This window comes from Cupressus sempervirens, chromosome 8, assembly GCF_028749045.1.
Source record: "Cupressus sempervirens isolate cs-2001-9-10 chromosome 8, ASM2874904v1, whole genome shotgun sequence".
In the NCBI taxonomy this organism is placed as follows: Eukaryota; Viridiplantae; Streptophyta; class Pinopsida; order Cupressales; family Cupressaceae; genus Cupressus; species Cupressus sempervirens.
In genome coordinates, this window is record NC_143125.1 from 39,979,600 (window position 1) to 40,006,516 (window position 26,917).

Genomic DNA, 26,917 nt, shown 5'->3' on the forward strand with positions numbered 1-26,917 from the left:
AAGTTTGCCTTAATTGCATTATTTTATTTGAAAAGGTCCTATGTAATACAGATTTTGTGTGACCGTTGATCTTGATCAGATCAGCGGCCATCGCATTCCCACAATAAGAAGATGCAGGGCTTTTAAACAATGCGGGCATGCGCTATGATGACACGTATCCCTTCCTGATATTCCAGCCTCAGTGCGCCGCAACAGGTTCGTGGTTGTCAGAGCTAGTCAGACCTTCTTGCAGAGTTGTCAGTGTTCTCGCACACGTTTTGAAATTCCTACAATATCATTGGCTCGTTCTTTAATGAAGGTGTTATTTTATAGTTTAGAGATTCTGATCGTTGATCTTGCAAAGAATCAAGGGTTAGCGCATGCCCGCAATAATAAAGTGCACAAATGTTATACATTGCGAGGAAGCGCCAATGCAACACATGACATAGTGTGACATCATGGGGCCGCCTTTCTTAGAAGGTAATAATAACTTGTCTTATGTGGTACTTGTCAGATGAGTTGGAGTATAGAGAAAGCGTCTCATTGGTCGGACTAGCTGACTAGATATTACAATCACAGAAGATTTTTGATCGTCATCGATTTGAATAAGATCCAAAGTTAGCACTTACCCGCAATATGGACTTGCTCGACATTTAAATAATGCAGGCAAGCGGGCACAGTGGGACCAAGACTTAAAAGGGAATGATGAGTCATGCCATGCTAGAAAGGTCAGATGAAGTAAAGTGCGCTCATTGGTGGAATATGACAGGTATGCCGAGTTGGAAGTGGTGATGTCATGGGCACTGAAATTTTAAATGCCGCAGTCAAATCTGTCAGAGCACGTTGGTAAAAGGATGATATTTTATTGGTTAAGTCAACTGAGTGGGCCGTCAAAGAAAAGGACTTTGGCCCACCGTCAATCTGGAAAAGATCGACGGAGAACGCATGCCCGCAATAAGAAGTTGCAGGAATTTTAAGTAATGCGGCATGCGCCCTTTTGACATGTGGCCGGGGGTTGTCAAATTTTTAAAGCTTTTTGTGTTTTCAAATAAAATTGTCCGATCATCATAGGATCAACGGGTGAAATTCAAAGTTGAAGCACAAACACGAAAATAATGGCTAAAGGAGTTAATATGATTCAAAGATCCTTCGTGCAACCTTAATGCATGGGTATAACATAAAAATTCGCCATTACTAAATCACAAAGTTGCAGATTTTCTCAGAGAAAAAGGATTTCCAGAGCTAGGGCACAGAATTTCAAAGCGGTTTCAGCGAAATTGCAGAGAAAGAAGGGCAAATTTAGCGGGTAAGTAACCTATAACCATAAGAAATCCAGAATTTGCTGTTGTAAGAGTTTAAAAATTTTAAAAGATGCCTCCACGGAAGGAGTTTTCTAGGCAAACTGATTACTTAAAGAGGGCTATGCATGATGATTTCCTAGAACAATTTCCCTTATCAGTAAATGAAATAACTAAAAGAAGGGAACTCATTCCTAAGAACCCTAGGGTAGTTGTCGCTGAGGGTTTCTATGATAGGGCAAACTAGGTAAGAGACACCCAAGTATCTATCGGGGGTTTTGTTCAAAAAATGGTTCTCCAAAAGGAATTTAGATACCCCCATGAGCAATGTCTAGGAATTCGACATTGGAAAATTAACAGTCCCTACAGTTTTCTTTGATAGTGATCTATTGACCGACCTGGATAAGAAATATGATCCTATTACGGGTTGGGTGAAGAATCATTCTGGAGTAAATCTTTTTAGGGCTTTCCCTGAGCTGCTCAGTGAAGTTTTTAACCTTAACCCTAACCACATTGTACATGAAATCATTGATATGGATGATTTGCAAGCAAGATATGATGCACAAAGAATATACTTGAGGACAGGGCCATTGCAGGAGCATGTTGCGAAAGTTAGAACCTTGTCTGTGATTACTACTAGCACACCCGAGCCATTACTGAAAAGACATTTTAACCCTAGGGCTCAGGCATTATATAATTCTCTTTGTAAAATTTTTGGAATGGATGAAGCCGAGCAGATCCCAGGCTCAATCGTCCTCATAATGGCTCAAACTCTTCAATTTGGGATGAGCACTATTCTAGATTTTGCTACTTTCCTTGCAAAGGAGATTCACAATGGTTTGGTAGGAATAGCAAGGGAAAAAGTGGATAAACCTTTCTGTTGGTATTCATTGCTCATGTATGTATGTTTGTATAAGGGACTTGCCTTCTTCTCTAAGGGTATGGAGCTAGAAACAACTAGAAATGGAGAGAGGAATCCAGTACAGTTGTGGAGTGTGGATATGACCTCAGAAGCCACAGATGCCAGTTATGTGAGGTTTGACAGATATTTTGCATCAAAGCTTAGATTGTTTTTGAGAGCAGACAGCCCTAGAATTCCATAAGCACTGTTAGAATTGGTCAAACCCAAGGACCATGCAAAAGGACTATTGGCTAGTCATAATTGGGGGGATATCATTCCCTATAATGTTTCAACAGTGATAAGAGTATATGGCTTCCTAGGAAAGCCTCATGTGCTGCCATTTCATGTGCCTTTGAAGATAGGAATAGTTGAGTTGTTATGGCAAATAGGCACTATAGATGAGAGGGAGTTGCCTAAGAAGGGTACATTTTTTCCAATTGTTACTGTGGCACATGATTTTGTTTTTGTAAGGAAAGGGTGGAAGCATTTGAATTTGTTCTTAGACAAATATAACATGGCAGTCTCATGCCAAGTTTATTGATCCTGAAGGATTCTATGACCTCTTAAGAGAAAGAATAAAAGCTTCCCGCATGGTGCAACAAGTTTACTATCCGAAGGATGTGATTAGAAATGTTATTACTTTGCAAGAACAAGAATTGAGAAAGGAGAAATGGATAGTATTTAGCAAAACCCTAGAATTCATTAATGCTTTTGACCTCCATTATGATCCATTGAAAGAAAAGAAATATTGGGGAGCCAAGATGCAGGCATTGATGAATAATTTTGCTGTGATAATACAAGCCATGAATGAGAAGAAGGATGCATATGTCAAGGCTTATCCAGACAAGGCTGCAAAGGTGCAGAAGAGAATAAACAGTAGAAATATGGTGTCTCCTGGTTCGTACACTTTGCAGAAACGGGCAGGATATGTAATGATCCAGAATGTGCAACAGGCTCCCCCTCAACAAAGACCAAGGCCAGAAAGCCCACCTGCAGCCAGTGCTCCAAAAAGACAAAAGTTAGAGCAAGGGTCTTCTTCCCAAGTGAAGCAATATTCCCCAAGCCAATCTCCAATTAGGATTGATGATGAAACATCTCTAAGATAGCAGCTTAGACAAATTGGTGGAGAGGGAGATGTAATTGTTACCTCCACAAATTTGGAGGTTGGAGAGCCACGAGAACCACCTACACCTTCCTTGGATTTAACTGTTGCTGATTACCAGGTAAGGAAATTGATCCTATAGTTGCCCAAGCCTCAGAAAGGTTTATTAATGATGAAAATTTTGTGAAATCTAGGGCATTTGCTCAATTTTTATGGAGGCTAAATATAGGAAATTTTGAGAAGACTTGTGAAAAGATAAAGGCAAAACAACCTGATAAATCGGATTCTACTATTAAGGAGGAGGTAAACTCTAAATTTTTGAATGATTTTGCTCAATTTACCCCTGAGGCCAGTAGGCAAGTAATTAGACAGTCAGGAGTCCTTATTTTGCTTGAATGGATTATAGTGAACGCCATGGTTTTTGATTCAGTAAGGAAGCAAAAGGACGTCCAATTTAAAACTGAAGAAGAGGTATTACAGGCTCATAGAGGAGTCAAATTTAGTGATGATCATCAAGCTCTTGTTATTTGGTCCATTGAAAAAAGGGATAAGACCAGGATGCAGAAATTTCCACTGCAGAGCATACTGATGCATTGACAGTTTTCAGGGCCGGTGAGGTAGGCAGTAAGCAAATAATAGGAATGGCCTCAAAAATGTTAAAATTTGGTAGTGTTGTATCTGGCCAGGAAGAAGATAGATTTGCCCAACTCAATGCTAGGTTTGAAGAAGTTTTGAAAGCATATGAGGAAAGGAGTATGCAGATACAATCATTAGAAAACAAAGTATCTCAAATGGAGAAACAATTGGGGAAAAAAAAAGTAGAGGAATCTAGCAGACCCAAGATTGTATACCCCCCAGGCCCCCTGTTGAGCCTTTTAAATCAACTCCAATTGTTGAAATACCAGATACCCCAGAAAGGCCACAGTTCTACACTGCAGAGGAATTTGAGGAAGAAAAGAATAAATTATATGCATTGCATGTGGAACTAAATGATCAGTATGAAGAAAAATTGAGACAGGGTGTCATGTATTTGGTAGATAGAATTGAAGGGCTATCATTTTTTGATTTGTTATCAAGGATTGCAACCATCAGGGATGAATTGAAGAAAAATGAGGGTAGTTTCAAACCCCTTATGCAGAAATGGACAGAAAGGAATAAAGATATCACTACTATGTGTATACCTGTCATTCAACTACCATGTCATCAAATAGAACAGATCTTTGATTTGCTAAATAAATTGCAAGGTTTTGATGACAAACAAGATTCTTTTCAAAAAAGATTAATTATTTGTTTTTCCAAGTATATTGCAAAGAAGTTTGATTTATTTCCTTGTGCTTTAAAGACCATTGATAAAGTGAAGGAAAAAGAAGAGTAGAAAAGAGCATTAGATGAAATTCTTTTTGAAAGGATGAATAAAATCATTAATGAGATTGGTCATTTGTTGTGGGCAAGGACAAATGAAGAGTTGGTAAAAGTGCAGTTATTCTATAACTCCATCAAAAAAGATCTGGTGGATATGGAGGCAATTGTAAATTCCCTGATAACTGTACAAAGAGAAGTCCTGAGTTTTGATTGGCCAGATGACACTGCTTATAATGAGTGGAAAGATAAGTTCATGTCTATAGAGCAAATGTTAGAAGATGACGAGGCAGAAGATGATACAAGTGTAACTGTTACTTTAACAGTTGATGATGAAGACAGAGAAAATCCCCAAGTGAAACTAAACTTGTAGGTAACTAAAGAGGACAAATCACTTTCAAGCCTCATGGTCACTTATTCAGAGGAATCAAATTGATAGAAGAATCAAATCATTGTACTTTGCCAATTCCAAGGGATGTAACAGAAAGGGGCCCACAAAAGGAATGTTTGATGTATAAGTCTTTCTGTTACTCGCATTTTTGTCATTTTGTGATAAGTGTATGTAAATATCTCTTGTAAAAGACCCCTGTCAATTTCTCTTAGCTTGAAGCTTGTTGTATCTCACACTATATAAGTGAGATTCCAGGGCTAGAGAAAGGGTCCAATTTTCTAATGCTTAAGTGATATACTTAGTTTGTTTTCAGTCCAATGTTTGGAGCAAGTTTTATGATGTATTATCTCTGTTAATTCTTGGGAATACATTAATATAGAATGATCTCTGTGTTTTTCCTAAGGTCATTTTGAGTTTACTGCAAATGTATACAATTTTCAAAGAAAATGAATACAAATTATGAGTTGTCCCCATATCAGTTCTTTCTGAATTTTGTCTCCTTTTAGTTACTTGATCATCTCGATATTGTATAAGTAAAGGCTTGTGCAATTGAATGCAATCCACTTAGATTGTATATTCTGTTCACCACTGCTATTAATTCAATGGATTAAGTAAAAGCTTTGATGAATTTGATAAGGTTGCTATAGTAGTAGGAAGGATTTTTTGAATGATGAATTCTGATAAGAATTGCTGATAATATTTGTTGTAAGGCAACAAATTAGATCTAAGGATTTGTAGTAGACTTTGAAGCCCAATGGATTTGGCATTGGTCAAATTGATTCAGCTGGAAGAGAAATATGTCATAAATGGTTTTCAAATGCAGAATTATAATCAATTTTCCTTTTATTTCCTGAAAATCTTCAAAGTTGGCCAGTACTTGTTTGCATGGAATGTTTTAGCTTCAAGTAGCCACTATTGCTGAGAATATGTGCAGATCTATAGAAGAATTTTGGCCAGATCTATTATATGGGATGTGTTTATCAAATTGTCAAGAATTATGCATGTATTTGAGGATTTGAGATGAGAATCAGAATGAAACTAAAATAATTCTCATACAAAGTTTCCCAATCTTGAATCATCCCTCGGTATACCCACCTTAGTTTTGTAGATCCTAAAGAGTAGAAAACCACTCGTGGTTTTGTTGAAGTTGGGTCCAAATGGTTTGCACACATAATTGTTAATAGGAATTGGCTAATCCTTAGATTGTGTGAGTGATATCATTTTGGTATTGAGCATTTTGTTGCTTAGTAGTTTTAAAACACCAACAGCTTCAATCGTATAACCTAAGAATATATATAATTATATTTGATATATAATTTATATATGTGAGATATACGTTTATGAGAACAAATAATATAATAATAACTATCAAATTAACAAATAGACATGTCCCTTGGAGGGACATGTCTCTTCGTGGCTTAAGATTATTATATAAGAGAGAAAGAGAGAGCTCCTTTTAGGAAGTGCTTAGTACATCTGCAACACTCCTTTAACATTTACCATTTCTCCCCCATTTGCAAATGCTTGAAAATGTTTATGTGCTAAGCAAGTCTCTTTCTTGGTAATTATTAACATCAATGACAAATAATTTCATTAGTAAAATGACTATTCAAGGAGGTCAATTGAAGAATACAATATGGAAGGTGAATGTTAAGAATATTAACCAGATAACCTATAGATCTGATAGTATAGACCGTACTTCCTCTTCTTATTATATATCTCTAAACTGGCAGTATATTATATTTATAACTTTTCCTAGGAGCCGGCAACTTTTTAGGAAGCAACAGTATGATGCTTAACTAAACTAACACATAGTTAGTTAGGTGTTATTAATTTGTCTTCTCAAATCACCGACTTAGAGGGAGTTTAGTTAGTGCTAGTTTAGGAAGGGTTACGTCCCTTTGAGGAACATACCCTTTAGGAAGGATATAAAGGGAGGTTATAGATGCAGATTAAGTACACATAGCTACAACAAAGTCTACTCCTCTAAAAATCCCCCCAAACCACTATTTCCATACCCACACACCCCACACATTTCCCGCACCTATTCTAGGGCACTTTTACCCATTAAAATTCTTAAGTATCTATATCCTACAAATAATATAAGAGATACTTCCTCACAATCAAAAGTCGAATATTCATTATTTGATTTGCATAAAATTAAGAATTAACTCCATCCATATTCAGAATTCTTAAAAGACCATTCTCAGCATTTAAAGACTAGATTAAAAGTCTGATTCAGAGATAAGGAATTTGCAGAATCTTTACATGGTATCAGAGCTCTGGTAGTCGAACCTAGGCTCTGCAAAATTCAATCATCAGACTCTATATATATCTAGCAACTATCTTCTATCTTCAATGGCATACACAATCAAACTCGAGGACAAGTTTGATGGGAAAGAGCACTTTGAAGCCTAGAAATTCAGAATCATGATGATTCTTGAAAAGAACGATGTAAAACAATTCGTTGATGGAGCATCCAAACAACCCCTAGTTGAACCTCACAAATCTATCTGGAGTAGAGGAAATAGAAAAGCTATTCAAATCATCTTGGATGGAGTAAAAAATGATATTGTACCTATGCTTACAAAACATCAAACTCCCTTTGATATGATTAATGCATTACGAAATGCCTATGAAGTAAACAATGCAACTAAGGTTCTTGCACTGAAAAGGCAACTAAATCACATTCAGATAAAGAAAGGAGAATCGATAAATTCTTACTTCCTAAAAGTTGTCGGCATTATAGATGAACTATCAACCATAGGAACCATCATTAGTGGCATAGAATTAACACTTATGGCTATAGATGGATTGTCAAATTCATGGGAGAGATTTGCAAAAGGAATAAGTGCCAGAGATAAGCTTCTTGACTTTAACAGACTCAAGAATGATTGTCTTCAAGAGGAATCCAGAAAACTAAAGAAAGGAGGGAAACCAAAAGTAGAAGATGAAGAACTTCACGTTCTTAATACAAACTCCTATAAGGGCAAGAAGTAGCATTTCAAGAAGAAAAAGGGAAATCAAATGAATGGAAAATCCAAGAAATATCTATCTAAAATAAAGTGTTTCAAATGTGAAAAATGTGGACACTATATATCTAATTGTCTTGAAAATTCCAAACAACAAGCAAATTGTACAAATGTCATTAGACAAGAAGATAATTATGATCTTGAGAACCGTGTTTTGTATTCCTCTCTATCAAATGAAATTTCAAATAAAGCATAGGTAATTGATAGTGGATCTTCTAGACACATAACAAAATACAAAGAAACTCTAGATTCTTTATCAGAGAAATGGTGAAGTTACCATTGGTGATAACTCAGCACACTCTGTTGAAGGGAATTGAAAATTGTACTTTGAAACTAAAATCAGGAAATACTCTTCTTCTTAAAGGTGTACTCTATGTACCAGGAATTAAAAGAAACTTAATCTCAATTACAACACTTGAAGATGATGGGCACGATGTTGCATTCGTAGATGGCAAAGTATTAACTTGGGCTAAGAACTCCTCTATCAAGAAAGCAAAGTTAATTGGTCAAAGAAAAGGATATTTGTATGAATTGAATACAGAACCTAGTCGTTCTATTCAAGCCCTAGTTCACAAAGCTACAGATACAAATGAAATATGGCACAGAAGTTTAGGGCATCTAAATTTCAAAACTTTATCAACTATGAAGAAGATGGTTACTGGATTACCTAAACTAAATAAAGACCATCCAAGTATTTGCAAAGGGTGTGCTCTGGGTAAGAACACTAGATGTCCCTTTTATGATAGTACTAGGAAAACAAATAATGTACTCGAGTTAATTCATTATGATTTATGTGGACCCATGTCTGTTCCTTCTCTTGGAGGATTCTAGTATTATATCTTGTTCATAGATGACTTCTCTAGGAAAAGATGGATTTATTTTTTAAAATGCAAGGAATTAGAAGAAATCCTACAAAGGTTTAAAGAATTCAAAACTTTTTAGGGCATAAAATTAAAACCCTCAGAACTAATAACGAAGGAGAATATACCTCAAATTTGTTTAAAAGGTTTTGAAAAGAATTAGGGATTAAGAGGGAGTACACTATTCCTTATAATCCAGAGCAAAACGGGGTAGCAGAAAGAAAGAATAGGACAATTATAGACACTGCTAGAGCTATAATTTTTTATCAAAATCTAGAATATTATCTTTGAGCAGAAGCCTCTTGTACTGTTGTATATATTCAAATCAGAGGTCCTCTTGTACTGTTGTATATATTCAAAACAGAGGTCCTCACTCCTATTTTAAAGATAAAACCCCTAAAGAAGTATTTACTAAAGTAAAACCCAATATAAGTTGTCTTAGAATTTTTGAATGTCCTGTATATATTCATGTTCCAAAAGAAAAGAGAACCAAGTTAGAACCCTCTGGAAGGAAAGGTATTTTGTATGGTATAGTGAAACATCTAAGGCATATAGGATTTTCATACCTGGACAAAAAAATATTGAACTTAGCAGAGATATAATTTTTGAAGAAGATCTTGCATTCAAAAGAGCCATAAGTTATGATGAACCTTCTCCTTTCTCTAGTTTTCAAAGAAATAGTGAATCTAGGTCCCAGAGGGAGAACTTAGAAGAAATTGAAAATGAAATTCAAAGAAAAGACCACTTTGGGCCATTAAAACAGTTGAAGCAGCTCAAGGCTTTGTTGCACCTTCTGGAACAGTCAGAGAAAGCAAAAAACCTAAAAGATTCTCTATTTATACAACAAAAATGAGTGATTTATCCAAAACAGAGCCAACCAATCCTTCTGATGCTATTAAACGTACAGCTTGGAAAGAAGCTATGACAGAAGAATACCAATCTATTATGAAAAATGATGTTTGGAAAATTGTTTCAAGACCTAAAGGAAAATTTGTTGTTTCTTCCAAATGGATATTTAAAATAAAGCATGCTGTTGATGGTAGTATTGAGAAGTATAAAGCCAAATTTCCAGCAAGAGGATTTCCTCAGAAAGAAGGGATTGATTATGAAGAAACTTTTGCTCCTATTGCCAAATATGCCTCTATAGAGCAGTCTTAGCAATTGCTACATCAAAGGGATGGAAGGTGCATCAGATGGATGTAAAAACTATTACGAGGTAATTGGTAAATACTTTCTTATTAATAACAGAGACCGAAAGGTCAATTTATACAAAAGGAAGAGACGATGTTTCCTTAGGAAACGATCGTAAAGAATAGAAACATTCTATTCCAGAGAAAGCAAAAAACGAAAGCAAACTAAAGCTAAAGATATTTACAAGATAACCATTAACTAATAATAGACGTCTTATCTATTATTGTAATACCCTCCCTTAATGGTTAATCTATCTAACACACCAAGTTGTCCTCTGAATTTGACAAACTTATCAGGACCAAGAGGCTTGGTGAGAATGTCTGCAGTCTGATCTGAGGTAGGAACATACTGCAGATCTATAGTCCTGTCTTCAACCAGTTGTCGTATGTAATGACAATGAACATCCGCATGCTTGGTTCGTTCATGGAAGACTGGATTCCGTGCTAACTTGATAACGCCTTCATTATCAACAAACAGAGTAGTCGGTCCTGCTGGTGACATCTGCATATCCCCAAGCATCCGACGAAGCCAGACAGCTTCACATCCTGCCTTAATAGTCCCTCTATATTCAGCCTCTGTAGAAGAGAGAGAAACTGCCTGCTGCTTCTTGCTGGTCCATGTGACTGCACCGGATCCCAAACTGAACACATATCAAGATGTTGACTTTTTATCATCAACAGAGCCTGCCCAATCTGAATCTGTGAACCCACTGAGTTTAGGATTAGAACTCCGAGAATACAGAAGTCCATAATCAAAAGTGCCCTTCACATAACAAAGCACGCGCTTTGCTGCCATCCAATGATCAGCCTTAGGAGCTGTCATAAAGCGTGAAATATAGCTGACTGCGAAGCTGATATCAGGCCTAGTAGCAGATAGGTAGATGAGGCTGCCTATTAGTTGCCTATACGTAGTATCATTAACGGAAGGAGAATCAGACTTGGCTGATAACTTGAGACCTTTCTCCATAGGTGTAGATGCAGGTTTGCAATCCTGCATTAGAAATTTGTCTAACAAGGCTCTGGCATATTTGGACTGAGAGATGAATATACCAGAAGACTGTTGCCAAACTTCAACACCTAAGCAATAATGCATGAGCCCAAGGTCAGTCATATCAAAAGACTGGCATAAGTGTTGTTTGATTCCCTGAATCAAAGATGCCGAACTGCCAGTGATGATCAGATCATCCACATAGATAACTAGAAGGATGATGTCATTGTCAGTAGTCTTGATGTACAGATTTGAGTCTGAAGAACTCCTCTTGAAGCCTTGATCACTGAGGTACGTATCAATCTTGATGTACCATGCCCGAGGGGCCTGCTTCAAACCATAGAGAGCTTTTACCAATCTGAGAACCTGATGGTCTTTACCAGCAACCTTGAAACCAGGAGGTTGCGTCATGTAGACCTCTTCATGGAGATCACCATTCAGGAAAGCACTCTTTATGTCCATCTGATGGACCTTCCAGCCAAACTGTGCTACCATGGCTAGGACTAATCTGATGGTGCTCATCTTTGCAGTAGGAGCAAAGGTCTCCTCATAATCAATGCCCTGACGCTGAGAAAAGCCCTTTGCCACTAAACGAGCTTTGTACTTATCCAAAGTACCATCTGATTTGTATTTGATTTTGTAGACCCATTTGCAGCTAATGGGTTTCTTCCCTGGGGGAAGATCAGAAAAGACCCAAGTGTTGTTCTTTAGCAGGCTCTGGTGTTCAGATTGCATGGCCTGTTCCCACTCTGGAATTCCTTTAGCCTCGGAATATGTTTGAGGTTCAAACACACTGTGAATGTTGGCCATAAGAGCAAAGTTAACAGAATCTATAGTTTTGCTCTTTTTCCGAGTAGTTCTCCCATCAATGAGCTCATCATCATGAAGATCAGCAAGTGTCTTAGCCCACCACTTAGGCCGGAGAGGAGAATGACCAACAGTAGTACTAGGAGATGCTTGATCAGCAGGATCCTGATCAGAAGAATCTGGATCAAACTCAGGTGAAGCATCTTCAAAACGAGGTGATCCTGCAGGAGAAGTCGGAGGTGTCTGTACAGGTATCACTGGCAGGATTGGAGCTGTCGGAGCTACTCGAGCCCTCCCATCAGGTGGACCTAATGGAAGCCGAACTCCCAAATCATGAACTTGCATAGGCTGGTCTGCTGGATCAGGAACAGGAGAAACAGGCATGAATGGTCCTCGCTGCTCATCAAAGACTACATCGCGGCTATATATGAGACAAGATGTCTCAACATCAATAAGGCGATAGGCTTTGTGAAGACTGCTATATCCAGCAAGCATCAGTTTCTGACTCTTGGCATCCAACTTGGTGCGTGAGGCATCAGGGATCCAAACAAAAGCAAGAGAGCCAAAAACCTTCAAGTGACTGATTCTGGGCTTGCGACCTGACTAGGCCTCTTCCGGAGTTTTAGCTTTGACCGCCATTGTGGGTGACCGGTTCAACAGATAAACTGCAGTGTTAACTGCTTCTGCCCAAAAACGCTTCGGAACATGTCTGTGTTCGAGCATGGAACGAGCCATCTCAGTGATTGTCCTGTTCCGACGTTCAACTACACTGTTTTGTTGTGGCGTGTGGGGTGTGGTGAACTGGCGTTGGATGCCATGTGTATCCAAGAAGCTAGAGAAAACATTAGAACAAAATTCCCCCCCATTGTCTGATCTAAGAGTAATAATAGATTTCCCAGACTCTTTTTCAACTAAGGGTTTCAACTTCTGAAATACAATAAATGCATCGGATTTCCTTGTAAGGAAATACACCCACATTTTTCTACTGAAATCATCTACAAACAACAGAAAATACCTGTACCCAAGAACAGAAGGAGTGGCCATAGGGCCGCAGATATCAGCATGAACAAGCTGAAGTACTTGAGAAGCTCGCCAAGAATCGCCACTAGGGAAAGGTGTGCGATGTTGCTTCCCAGCCTGACATGCGTCACAAACTCCAAGGTGTTGGGTTTGAATCTCTGGCAAACCAAGAACAAGCTCATCCCGAGCAAGTTGTGAGAGATAATGCACATTTAAGTGCCCATATCGCTGATGCCAAAGTGTGCTAATGGAAGATCGTCGAACAGCCATAGCTAAGTCCTGAGAATCACCAGAATCAATAAGTCTGAAAAGACCATGATCGTCAAGACCAACTGCAACAGTAGACTTAGTCGCCCGATCAGTGATGATGCACTGATGTGAACTGAAGGTGACTGCCAAGTGTGGAGAATGTCGCAGCAACTGACTGACCGAGAGTAGATTTAGTTCCATCCCTGGAACGTAGTACACATCAAGGAATATGAGCTTCCTCCCAACAGACTGAATTTGAATGTTGCCTTTACCAACAACCGTGTACTCTTCTCCACCACCAAAGATAACAAAATCTGAATAAGGCTGGTAGTCAGTAAACCAGTCTCTGCAGTGAGTGAAATGTCGAGAGGCACCTGAATCAATGTACCAGGCAAATGACTGTACATGATCTGCGGGTCTTTTAGCCATGAAGGCGTAAAAGTCAGATTCCGCCTGCTCAGTGTGCTCTGCACTGTTCGCTTTGGGTTGCGAACCTGATTGCTTAGACTGGGCAGCTAAGCGTTTCCGACATGCAACCTTCATGTGACCATACTTGTGGCAATAGTTGCATTGAATGTTCTTCTTTTTGGTACCATCGGATGCTGGAGCAGAAGACTTCTGCTGAGATGGTTGCTGAAACTTGCCCTTATCCTTCTGAAAGGATTTCGCAGCAAAGGCTTGCTCAGTGGAGGTGGAACTGGAGCTGCTACCGAACTGTTGTTTCCACTGATCTTGCTGAAGTAGCAGGGTGCAGAGATCAGTGAACTTTAGATCAACACCAGTAGATGTGATGTTGAGAGTCTCGATAAAATGCTCATAGGAATTTGGTAAACTCCGAAGAGTGATTACCACAATATCCTCTTCCTCCATCTTGTGACCGATGGCAAGTAACTGATCACGGATTTCCTGAATCCGATTCAGGTGTGCCTGGAGCGAGGTGCGCTCATCCATGACAATAGAAAACAGAGTGTTTTTCAGAAAGAAGGCTCTGCTCTTGTCGGAAGTCTCATGAAGACCTTTGAGATGTGTCCAAATTTCGGCCGCTGTCTTGCCGGATGGAATCTGAGAAAGCTGGTCATCAGCGACGGAGAGTTTGAGAAGCATTACTGCCTCTCGATTGTTCAGATCCCATGTATCTTAATCAGGACCCGGAGAAGTCGGACGCTGCTTAACACCCAGAACAAGTTGATCGGTGTTTCGATATTCGAAGATTGCGATGATGCGCTGCTTCCAGGTTCCATAATTGCGACAATTGAATTTGGAATTATGCTCGAGCAAAATATTTGTCAGAGATGCCATGGCACGTTTTTCAATGAAAACTGTGAAAATCTGTGAAGGCACGTTCTTCGAGGCAAAAATACGGAAGACCCAAAAGAATCAGAGAATGACCCAAAAGAGAGCTCGAAAAACCTAAAAGGAATCTCCTGTCATTTTCTGAATCTGCTGGCTTGAAAATCGAGGCACAAAAATCGAGGCACCCAAAAAAAACGGACGACAACCCAATTGAGCTCTTGAAAAACCCACCAAGAATCTGCAAACAAAAAAAAATTTCGACCCCAAAAATTAGGGTTTCGAAAAAAAAACGGCCCTAGCTGAAAAAAGCTTGAAAAAACTTCAGATTTCTTGATGAAAAATGGTCGAATCTGCTTCCCAGAGCACGATGACAGACTGAGATATCTAAGAGCATGAAGATTTGATACAGAAACATGCAGATTTTCACCCCAAAAACGTGAGTCTCCAAAAAATGGCCACGATTTCCACGCGATTTGCAGACCCGTAATTCGGGAATTTCTCCAAGCAGAAAAACCCTAGGTGGGTTTTGGAGAAATTAGCTGAAATAATTTTGGAAAAATTTAAACAAATAATTTCAAAAAGAAATTATAAATTTTTCCGAAAAAATTTAAGTATTTAGCTCTGATACCATATTACGAGGTAATTGGTAAATACTTGCTTATTAATAACAGAGATCGAAAGGTCAATTTATACAAAAGGAAGAGACAATGTTTCCTTAGGAAACGATCATAAAGAATAGAAACATTCTATTCTAGAGAAAGCAAAAAACGAAAGCAAACTAAAGCTAAAGATATTTACAAGATAACCATTAACTAATAATAGACGTCTTATCTATTATTGTAATAAAAACAGCATTCATAAATGGAAAGATTTCAAAAGAAGTATCTCTAGAGTAACTGGAAGGATTTGAAACTCATGATCCTAACACGTTTGTTTGCAGGCTCAAGAAAGCTCTCTATGGACTTAAACATGTTCCTAGGGTCTAATATGAAAGAATTGATAAGTATGTCACCAGCTTAGGATTCTCCAAGAATGAAGCTGATCTAAATTTATATTATAAAAGAGATAAAGATGATATAGTAATTCTGATACTGTATGTCGATGATTTACTAATAACAGGAGATGATCGTCTCATAGATCAATGCATGAAAGATCTAACTAGAGAGTTCAAAATGAAAGATTTGGGACTCCATTACTTCCTAGGACTGGAAGTACAACAAAATTTTGACAGTATCATAATTAATCAAGGAAAGTATACATCAGACATTTTGAAGAGATTTGGAATGTGGAATTGCAAACCTATGTCTTCTCCAATGGAATCTAATCTACATAAACTTAACGAAGCAACAGCAGAATCACCTTCCATAGATTATACTCTCTATAGACAAATGATTGGGTCCCTTATGTACTTAGTAAATACAAGGCCAGATATTTGCTATGCAGTCAATGCCTTAAGTCAGTTTATGTGTGAACTGAAGGAGATTCACCTAGTTGCAGTTAAACACATAATGAGATACCTTCAAGGCACTCTTAATATTGGACTCAAATATTAGGAAGTTGCTTTAGACTTGCATGGATTTACCGACTCAAATTGGAGTGGAAGTGTTAAAGATAGAAAAAGTACTTCAGGATGTTGTTTCAGTTTAGGATCAGCTATGATATCTTGGATTTGCAGAAAGCAATCTTCAGTAGCTCAGAGCTCCACAAAAGCCGAATACATTGCAGCAACGATGGCCTCTCGAGAAGCAATCTGGCTGAGGAAGTTACCTGTGACTTGTGAGATTATTTGGGCAAACCATGAATCCTACGATTATTCATTGTGATAATCAGAGTTCCATCAAGCTCTTAGTAAATCCAGTTTTCCATGACAGGTCCAAGCATATTGAAATTCTTTACCATTATGTAAGAGATATGGTAGATAGGAATTTTGTAAAATTGGAATACATTTGCACTGTAGATCAGACAACAGACATACCAAACCTCTATCAAGAGTGAAGATAGAACATTTTAGGAGGAGACTTGGTATGATTCAATTGTAATCTATTTGTTCTCTTTTGATTATTAATAAAATTATTTTATTTTGTTAGGCTATTGACTGTTATGGGCTCTACCATGTGTATTCATCATTTAAAGAGGTGACGATCTCTTAAATAATGAACACTTGTATAAAAAGGCATTATGAGAGATGACGATCTATTAGATAATGTTCTAAACAGTAGATTTTACTGTAAGATCTAGAGGAGTTTTAGATCATATTGTGATATTGCCATTGCTATGTTCATGGGTCACAAATTGAATAAAGGAAGAATCTTAGTATTCTCCAAGTTTATCTTGTATTCTGATAGATCTTAAAACTCAAGATCTTGTTGTGATATAGAAATACCAGTTTCTATGAAATCACACCTTGGATAAATGAAGAGATTACTCTTCAAATTTATTCTGTATAATATCACTAGTAGCAGTGATTTGTCATATCACAAGTTTAGTAATATGACTTTGTATCATGTGTTCTATGATAACACATACTAAGAAGAAACAGACAAATATAGAGTATTTATTATTGCTTATTCATCTGTATTGGTGTTGCTAGATATAATATCTCTCTATAGGATTATCAAGTTAAGAGGGAGTGTTAAGAATATTAATCAAATAACCTACAAGTCTGATAATACAGACCATACTTCCTCTTCTTATTATATAAACTGGCAGTATATTATATATATAACTCTTCCTAGGAGCCGGCAACTTTTCAAGAAGCAGTAGTATGATGCTTAACTAAACTAACACATAGTTATTTAGGTGTTATTAATTTGTCTTCTCTAATCGCCGACTTAGAGGGAGTTTAGTTAGTGTTAGTTTAGGAAGGGTTATGTCCCTTTGAGGGACATACCCTTTAGGAAGGATATATAGGGAGGTTATAGATGCAGATTAAGGACACACAGCTACAACAAAGTCTGCTCCTCTAAGTATCTATATCCTGCAAATAATATCAAAGATACTTCCTCACAATCAAAAGTCGAATATTCATTATTGGATCTGCATAAAATTAGGAATTAACTCCATCAATATTCAAAATTCTTAGAAGACCATTCTCGGCATTTAAAGACTGGATTAAAAGTCTGATTCAGAGATAAGGAATTTGCAGAATCTTTACAGTGAAGGTTCAATGTCTTCACTATTGCATAGTAGGGGAAATTGGCCTGTTGGAGACTAACTACTGTGAAGGTGATGATGGGTTTACATGTAGTGCATAGGAGGTTTGATGTAAGCAATGATTATATCATTCTACTGTTCTATGGCAGCTCAATCCATAGGGCGTAACAAAGAAGAGAGCTTAATAATGCCAAATGGTTCCTAAACTCTCAAGTTTGGCTCATACTAACATGAACATAGCAGCCCAAGGGCAGTTGTTGGTATAATGATGAGGGTGGCATAGTTTTTTTATTTTTATTTTAGTGTTTATTGCTTTGTACTGAGTGGGGTTCTAGAAGTAAGGTGTTTGTATCTGTTACTAGAGTTATATCGTATAGGCTGGTACACCGTACACCCATGTGAGTAAGGTAGCAAAACCAGCTTTTTTGTTTGTCTCTATGGGTGATCTTATCTTGGACTAGCGCAATTTTTGAAGTGTCTCTACTTTTTCTAGTAGTATATCATGTGTGTTTTTATGCTAAGGTGGGGGCACCTATAAAAATTCCACTAAATGATCTACAAAAAATTAAAAGTGAAGAGAATATACTTGGTACTCAAGTACCTTTGAGCATTTGCCACTAGCGGGGTGAAATAACAAATGTAATCTACCACCTTGGAATGTTCATTTTCTATCCTCTTTCACTATTCATAAACCTCTTAAAGAAATAAATGCTTTCATGCTCCTCTCACAATTTGTGGTTAACCCAATTACAACCCAATCATGTCTTTACTATTACAGCCAAATGCTTAAAAGCTACTTGCATACTAAGGAGTCCACTTTCCCTTGTAATTATTCCAGCATCTGAGAAAAAAAAGATGACACGTGTAGTGACTACTAATAGAAGCAATTGTAAGATGACCACAAAGCACATATCAGATCTCACAAAAACTAAAATGCTCATGAAAGCTTTCACTTAACATGAATGCATTGTTGAGTTGTATTTGAGTTAATAAGCTAAGCAGTCCAAAGCCCAAACTGGTGTATTATATTTACTATTTTTTCCCCTATTCACAAATGCTTGGAAGTGTTTGAGTGCTAAGCAAGTCCCCTTCCCTGGTAATTATTAGCATCAATGACGGATAATTTCATTAGAATAGTGACTATTCAAGGAGGTCAAATGACATTTAAAAACTATGCGTAGCAAATCCCACAAGAATTAAAATACCTAACTAATCCAGTATTTTATGCTTTGTATTCCTATAAATCAGTAAATCATTTCTGAGAAACGTGTCTCAAAATGATTGGGATCATGTTTGGCATATATAAATGTATCTATTTGAAAAAGAGTAAATTTAATAGACTAGCTATTGAATAAAACAATGTTCCCCAGGGACACGTCCCTTTGAATTTTACCTTGTTTATGGGAATGGGAACATCTAAATGGTTGCAGCACAGGAATGAAACATAGCCCTGCTGTCTTGGGTAGGTTACCCTCTAAGGGAGGACATTCTATTGTCACCAAGAAACTGTAGATATACCTTGACAATCCCAAGGATATCGAAACGTCCTCTACATCCATAAAAAGAATTCATGTTACTTAAAGATATTAACACAAAACCTAAAATCCTAAACTTTAAAGGTGCCTACCAAAGTGTCCAACCCTAAAAACCTATAGATATGTTACGGCATATGTTATATTGCAATTGCCAGAAGAGGATGAGAGCAAGAGGAAGTCTCCAACCAACTATAAAAAACAGCTAGTTTGCATTAAAATATAAAAATAACAAAAAAAAGGTGCATGCGTCATAAGGTCTTTGTGCCCCTAAAGACTTTAGTTTAGGCAGGCCCACTATACTATTGGGGGATGTCATTCCTAGACCCCTACTTTGGTTTTAAAAACAAAAAACAAAATATGTTGCAATAAACCAGATTAAAAGCCAAGTAATTGAGTTCCATTTATACTTTTAATTTGCTGAGTCAATCTTGACTCCAAGTGATGGTTGTATGTTTATAGCCAAATGATTTTGAAAGCATAATAATGATCTTAGTGAAGATTCTGGATTTCTGGGACGTGTGCATTAATACAGGAACTTATTGTGGACCTTTTTGACAAATTCCATTCTCTGGTGAATACCCTTGATAACATGTTAAATCGGTTAAACCCCATTATCAAATTGAAGATTTGGTCAGCAGTGATGTATTTATATTTATTTGTTTAATGAATTGTGCTGGAGCTCTGTGCTCTTTTATGTAGTATGATTGGTGTATCTACTTAAGATAAAGGAATAAACTCAATAAAGACATATCAAGATTTGCTGTATCTGATGCAAAATATTCTTAAACTGTCTAAATTTCAACTTAATTACTCAAGCTGTTTACAGAAGTGATAAAAAGCAACTCCTTTTCTTCTTTGTACTAGAATTTTTCTAAATATTAATTTTTATATATTATAATTTATTTAATAGCCATTCCAAAAATCTGGAAAAGAATTCAACATCCCCAAAACCCACCCCTCTCATCCAGGAAACACAGGAACAAAATGTGTATCAAGGTAAATATGTGGACTGTCTGTTTCTATATATTGTGTAGACTTGCCAATGACATACAAAATAACTTCTTAAAATCGATTTAATCAACAAATAAACTGCCAAAGAGTAACATACCCAAGAAGGAAGACATAATTCCCAGTCAAATTATCAATGTTCCGTGATCTCTGTAATAATACAAGCTGGGGAAGAATAGCCACTGCTTCAAGATATAATGAAAAAGTCCATAAAACCTATGCAATGGTTACACTGTTAGTTCAAGGAATAAACAACAAGAAGTCATGAAAATGACATCTGTCCTATTAATTTTGCTGGATGATGATTTTCAACACAGTTTGTCTATTCTAAAACATAGAACTTCTATTTATAAAGACCAAATTGCTAGCTATCCTCCAGAGTCCACATTATTGAGTCATATTTGGTGTTTGATTGGACACATGAAAACAGCCATGCAAATGGCAATGTTCCCTGGAGTCTATGGTAGAGTACAGTTCAATTTTACTAACAGCATGACCCATCCAACCTCCCTATAATGTCCCCAAATCAGGCAAAGCTAGATTTTTGTAAAGCTAACAAAATATAAATAAATTGAATAACATGACATACTGAGTAGTAATTGAAGCCTAATTAATAGTCTGTTGTGGACAAATACCTAGAGAAACCTATCCAGAATTCAAAGTACTGACATATCCTCCATGTTTAACTTCTTTGTAAAAAAATAAGTTTTAAGCCATTGGTCCATTTGACATGAATAAATGTCAATCAAGAGTTTATAGACTAGGAAAAGAAGGCAAGAAGAATCGCACCTCCTGTACTGTGAAATTACGGTGGATCAGAAGTGCCAGCACAAAACATGGTATGACCAGAAGATAATGTCGAAAAGTATCTTGATCTTTGTTATATGTCTGTCGAACAACCTTATGAAACCTCATATACCACAAAATAGAGAAGGCTGTAACCAAGAAAACAATCTTCATGACTGTATTGTATAAGGAATAATACTTTGTGAAGAAATCCAAATACCGCGTAGCAAAGACAAGAGCGTAAAGTTCTTGTGTTTTCAGTGAGATTCCTGATAGACATGAAAACCATAAGATAAAGTTTTCAGAATATTAAAATTGGAAAGCCAGTATAGATTTGACTTTTTTGATACAAATTTTTCAAGTAAGAAGAGCTTTCACTACTAACATAAGAAGATACTACAAATTAGGACCCAGTATCTCAACTACAAAAAACTTGATCAAATGGGGTCATAAGATGTTCAGAGTAATATGTATTATTGGCTATTAGTGAAACTAATAATTTTTTGAGGGGTATGTTTCCATTTAATTTTACAGCGAACAACCTAAGAGTTTCAGCTCTGTAACATTATCAATCTCTGAACTGCCCAATCAACAGAGTTGCTGGATAATGGACCCTCCCTCCCAGTGTATACGTACCACTGTACCAGAAACACGTACAGATATGGTATGCAACAAAGACAGCACAGATACCTACAGAATTCCAGATTCGTAGGAGTTTGGCAGCCCAATCATCTAGTAATTCTCAACTACCAATCATCTTTTCACCTTCTAATGCTGACTAATGATCTCAATTGTATAACTTAAGGACTGTTTTAATATAGCTATTTATATATCCGTACACTTTCTTAGGGCTTCTAGATTTATATTTTCCTCATACAACCAGTTTTATGTCTATTTTCTGCTGGTTGTGGTGCTTCAGGGCCTCAGGCACCTCCTCTTGTTACTTCTGCTAGCTGCACTTTCAGTCTCATTTAACTATCCAAGTCACCTATGAACATCAATGGCGTAGTATTTCATCTATCTTATCCTCCACCTGGATAAGAGATAGTGTTATGCTTGTATCACAGATGCTAAGATAGTACTTCTAACAACATCATTCAAATCGGTGAAAGATCCCTGATGGATCTCTTCTGCTGATCTGCTGTAATTTTATATTTTTAAATCTGTTTTCCTGTTTATTTATGTTTTCTTGCAGAACTAGACAGAAGTGCAGAAAGGTTTGTTTGTTTTTGATGGTTTTATAACATAGAAAGGAATAGGGAACAGCAACCATGAAACAAGACTGAAATAAATAAAGTATTCGGTAAAAATCAGAATTATTGCAAAACATACCAGGCTGATTTGTCTGAATTATAGAGCCAAGCAATAAATCCAATGCATTTTCCAAAGCTCACATACAAATTTGATGTCAAACTGGAAGGTGAAGATTGTTCTTGAATCCAGCATACCTTTGGAGGTGAATACAAGCAATACTCTATACACCACATGGTGTATCTGCTGCAAATGGTGTCCCACAGGCTGCAGTGAACCACGTCCCAACTGGAAAGATGATATGCCACGCTGAAACCCAAATAAGAATTGATGCCTCTGTCCTTAATCACCATGCACAATACCTAAGAGATTTGATGCCAAAGACTGCTGAGGGCTACATCCCAGCCAATCACTAACCTGGGGTTTGCGTCCCAGACTAGAAATCGCCCATTCAGAGCAAATTCATAAACAAGTTGTCAAATATGCAAAAGATGATCTTAGAATGAAACTTCTATCTCCTTATAACCCCTCTCAATTGCAAATCGAACCCTAAGTGTCTCCAAGTGGCGTTGGGTAGTGAAAGTGTTATAATTTCTTATTTTAAAGTGGTTATGTTACTAGAAAATGACATTTTTCCTCATAAACAAAAATCTGTTCACTGAATTGCCCTGAGACCAAAGAGAAAGATTTAGAGAATTTCGAAACCTTTCCAACAAGCTATCACACCATAGGATGCACATCCAGATGAGCCAAAAACCCCTTATTACTCCAAAATGGCTAATAACTTAGCCTTATTTAATTATTAAACGCTAACTTAAGAAATACTAAAAATATAACCCAAATAGCCACAAAATGCCCAATTGACATCACAAACCATAAAATCATCCTAACACCTATCTGCAACTGATGTCGGAAATCAAGGATCCACTCGCAATCTCATCCCTGAAATCTAGGGATGCTCCTAAAATTTAGGAAACAAGCCCTATCCCTCTGAAACTAAACCCAAAGAGTAATCTCATGGAGACCCAACCCTGGGCAAGATCATACCTCCTAAAAAGTAGGAACTGCCTCCTAAAAACAAGGAACGTCTCCCAACTAATCAATAACTGCCAGAACATCAAGTCCCCAACACTGAATAACCATACTGGGTCTCTATCCAACTTTGTCAGCCTACAAGACCCCATAATAAGAGACTCACATGTCTCTGCTAGACTGAGCTAAAAGAGGGGACATGACAATCGGACCCAACCCAAGCTTAGATTTAGTTTTGGATTCAACAGTTTACCAGGAAAGCCTTCCCAGATTTGGTACAGCTTGGTCTGGCCACACAAGCATACATATGATTTGCACAAATGTACAGAATTGAATACAAAGCAATGCTACTGATTTATATTTAATATCAATTATCAAATGTTAGAGATAATTGAAAATGGTTTATATACATAAAACTGAACAAAAAAATCAAAACAAACCATCAAATTTCCTCCATCAAAAGCATCAATGTCATCAGCAGGTTCATTAAATCCACAAGTAGCACCAGTGCTACTCACATTGGCTTCTTTTGTTTTGTGCTTTAAATGTTGCTAGCAATTTCAAAGTCACATTTCTGGGTTAGTTATTGTCATTTTTGTTTGTTTGTTTGTTTTACATTCTCCATTACAATTTCAACTTTTTAATGTTTTGTTAAGTTATTGTCATTTTTTTTTGTTTGCTTGGTTTTTCATTATAATTTGAAATTTCTAACGTTTTTGCCAGGAAGGTTCAACCACGGTTTTGTCCCAGGCCTATGGATTTGGCCCTAAACCATCTAAATGTACCCACAACTGCCACGGCCCTGCAGGGTCTCAAAACCTGCATACTCAGAAGTCCAGCAGAGATTTGAATCTAGATGGTGACGATAACAACACAAAACATTTGAGACATTTGACAATAACTACGTCCTTAACGACAATTGTCTAAATAATTTTAATATGCATTTGGCACATAAAACTCATTTGCTTGGGTTCATGACATTTGGGGCATTAAATTGATGACAAAGACACACTTTCGAAACCAATAATAAGCAAAGGATCTTGAAAAGCAGTTTTGTTGTAACAGCAGCAAAAGTTGGCAAAAATCAGGACAAGTACACCCTAGAGGAATGCACCAACTTTTGCAAAGCCCTACCTAGATCCATTCCCCAAACCAAAAGCCCAAATCCATATCCAACCCAGATTGGACCTGAAGTTACAAATGTAGGTGCAAAACAAATAACATAGTATTTTCAATACTTACATACCTATTTATATTACATATAACTATATGAAACATCAACTTTTAAAACCTATTCAAGTTGCTGCATACACAGACACAATAATAAGTGAATAGAATATAAAACTATTTTATTCACTTAAGGCTACTAAAATCTAGTTTATTTAAATATTTTTTAGTTTAACTTTTATTTGGAAAACTATTTTATTTGCATTAGTTTAATAACTATATATTTTAATCAAGGTTGCACAGAGACGAGAGTACTTGGGTGCTTCAGAGACAGAGACGGGCATAGGTATGGTTATTTTTTCAGAATAGTAGACTAGGGTACTTTGGCTACGTCAACTTTTTATCTATAATTATGTATTTTATAGAAAATCTGAAAATATAGTGACATTGGGTTTTCAAAACAAGATCAGTGATAAAGTTCACTGCCAAACATTAACTTTGAAGACTAAGCACACAAATTGAAATGTTATACAATCATTGTATCAAGTTCCAAACTCAAATTTTTTACTAAGCAATTTTCAATTTTTACTAGCTATTGAAATTATACACACATATGAGCACGCTAATTCAACTTAATTAGCTATGTTCCACAAAGTTTTGGGATGGGGGTATGCAAGGACGGGTCTCAAGGATGAGGGGACCAAGGGCACAGATTTAGGGATGGCAATGGAAAAGTGGCAGGAGAGGTGGCAAGATGATTGTGGGTGGGGGTTCGGAGATATAACCCCTGTTAAGTTTAGCCCAGAAATTAAGATAACAGCAATAAGGAAGAGCAAAAAATTGATACAAGAGAAACACAAGATTATCCTAGGAAAACCCTTCCACCTAAAGGGAAAAACCCAGCCACACAACAAAATAAAACTTTTATTGATCAAGAAAATATTCAAGTGTACAATGTTTTTTGCTTGATGAGATATATATAAGAAATAGAGAGACTCTTCACATTACATTACTAGCAATTGAAATTATACACACATACGATCACATTAATTCAACTTAATAACCTATGTTCCACAAAGTTTTGGGATGGGGGTATGCAGAGACAGGTCTCAAGGATGAGGGGACCAAAGGCCCAGATTTAGGGATGGCAATGGAAAAGTGGCGGGGAGGTGACAAGATGATTGTGGGTGGGGGTTCAGAGATGTAGCCCCTATTAAGTTTTGCCTAGAAATTAAGATTAACAGCAATAAGGAAGAGCGAAAATTGATACAAGAGAAACACAAGATTATCTTGGGAAAACCCTTCCACTTGAAGGGAAAAACCCAGCCACCCAACAAAATAAAACTTTTCTTGATCACGAAAATATTGAAGTGTACAACATTTTTTGCTTGATGTGATATATATAACAAATCTAGCCACACAACAAAATATAACTTCCATTGATCAAGAAAATATTCAAGTGTACAACGTTTTTTGCTTGATAAAATATATATAACAAATAGATAGACCCTTCAAATTACAACCGAAGGTCTCTTCAAATTCCAAATACTAACTCTTTGTATTTCCATATGCATGCCTCAATTATGTCGTATGACACGTCTCTATATTCAATATTATCTCAATTATTTTCACAAATGCCCTCTTCAACTAGAGGTGACCATAACGGTTATAACAACCATATTTTTAAAACCAAAGATAAAGACCTCTATCACATCTACAATCTTCAACACTACATCTTAGCAAGAGAGAGATCTTTAGCATAGCAGTCACAAATAGTTGCAACCAAAAAATGTCAATGATAAATTCTAAACACATAGAATCTAATAAAAAATGTTATCTCTACATAACATAATTCATGGAATCATTCAACATGAAAAACCTGCAAGAATCATGACCAGCTTTCATCACGGGCTCTCTAACATGATGTTGTCATGGAATCTCTCAAGATGACAAGCCTACAAGGCTCTTACATCACAAACTCTCTAAACGCGATGCCATTATGGAATCTCTCAACATGACAAGCTTGCAAGACTCACAGTTAGCTTACATCACGGACTCTCTCAATGTGATGCTATCATGTAATATGTCAACATGACATTCAACTCCCATCATGGAATCTCTCAACGTGACAAAATCATGGACTCTCTCTAAATGTTCACTATGATTTACCTCATAAGTGAAGTAGTTATCATAGTTGTCCTTACAACTTTAATAATTTCACAAAAATAAGTATTAAATTTGATGATTAGATTTAACATATATTATTTACTATACAAGGTTGATACACTTTTGTCAATCTTGAATATAATGACCTTAATTATAAGTCTGATTGCAGACTATAATATCCAATATATTTATTAGTCTGATTTCAGACTGTAATAAATTTTATATATATATATAAAATTTACTGTGATCGACTGTGTATAAATACTGATTGCAAACAAAGTAGAAGATTGTTTGAATGATGTGTTTGTTAGTACTTTTGTGCGCTATATTACTGAATACTTATAACCCAA

At 36.8% G+C, this 26,917-nt stretch overlaps 1 protein-coding gene across 4 annotated transcripts in view; it reads right to left on the reverse strand.

The window, feature by feature from the left end:
* LOC149541473 (ER lumen protein-retaining receptor B-like) overlaps positions 1–26,917 on the reverse strand; it is a 50,441-nt gene that overhangs the window by 13,885 nt on the left and 9,639 nt on the right. For all 4 annotated transcript variants that reach the window (XM_089796724.1, XM_089796723.1, XM_089796725.1 and 1 more), the window contains 2 exons: positions 20,955–21,220; positions 20,266–20,381 (listed from right to left, as the gene is read on the reverse strand). In XM_089796724.1, coding sequence (XP_089652850.1) covers positions 20,266–20,381; positions 20,955–21,220 — 382 coding nt within the window. The remainder of the gene's footprint in view (positions 1–20,265; positions 20,382–20,954; positions 21,221–26,917) is intronic.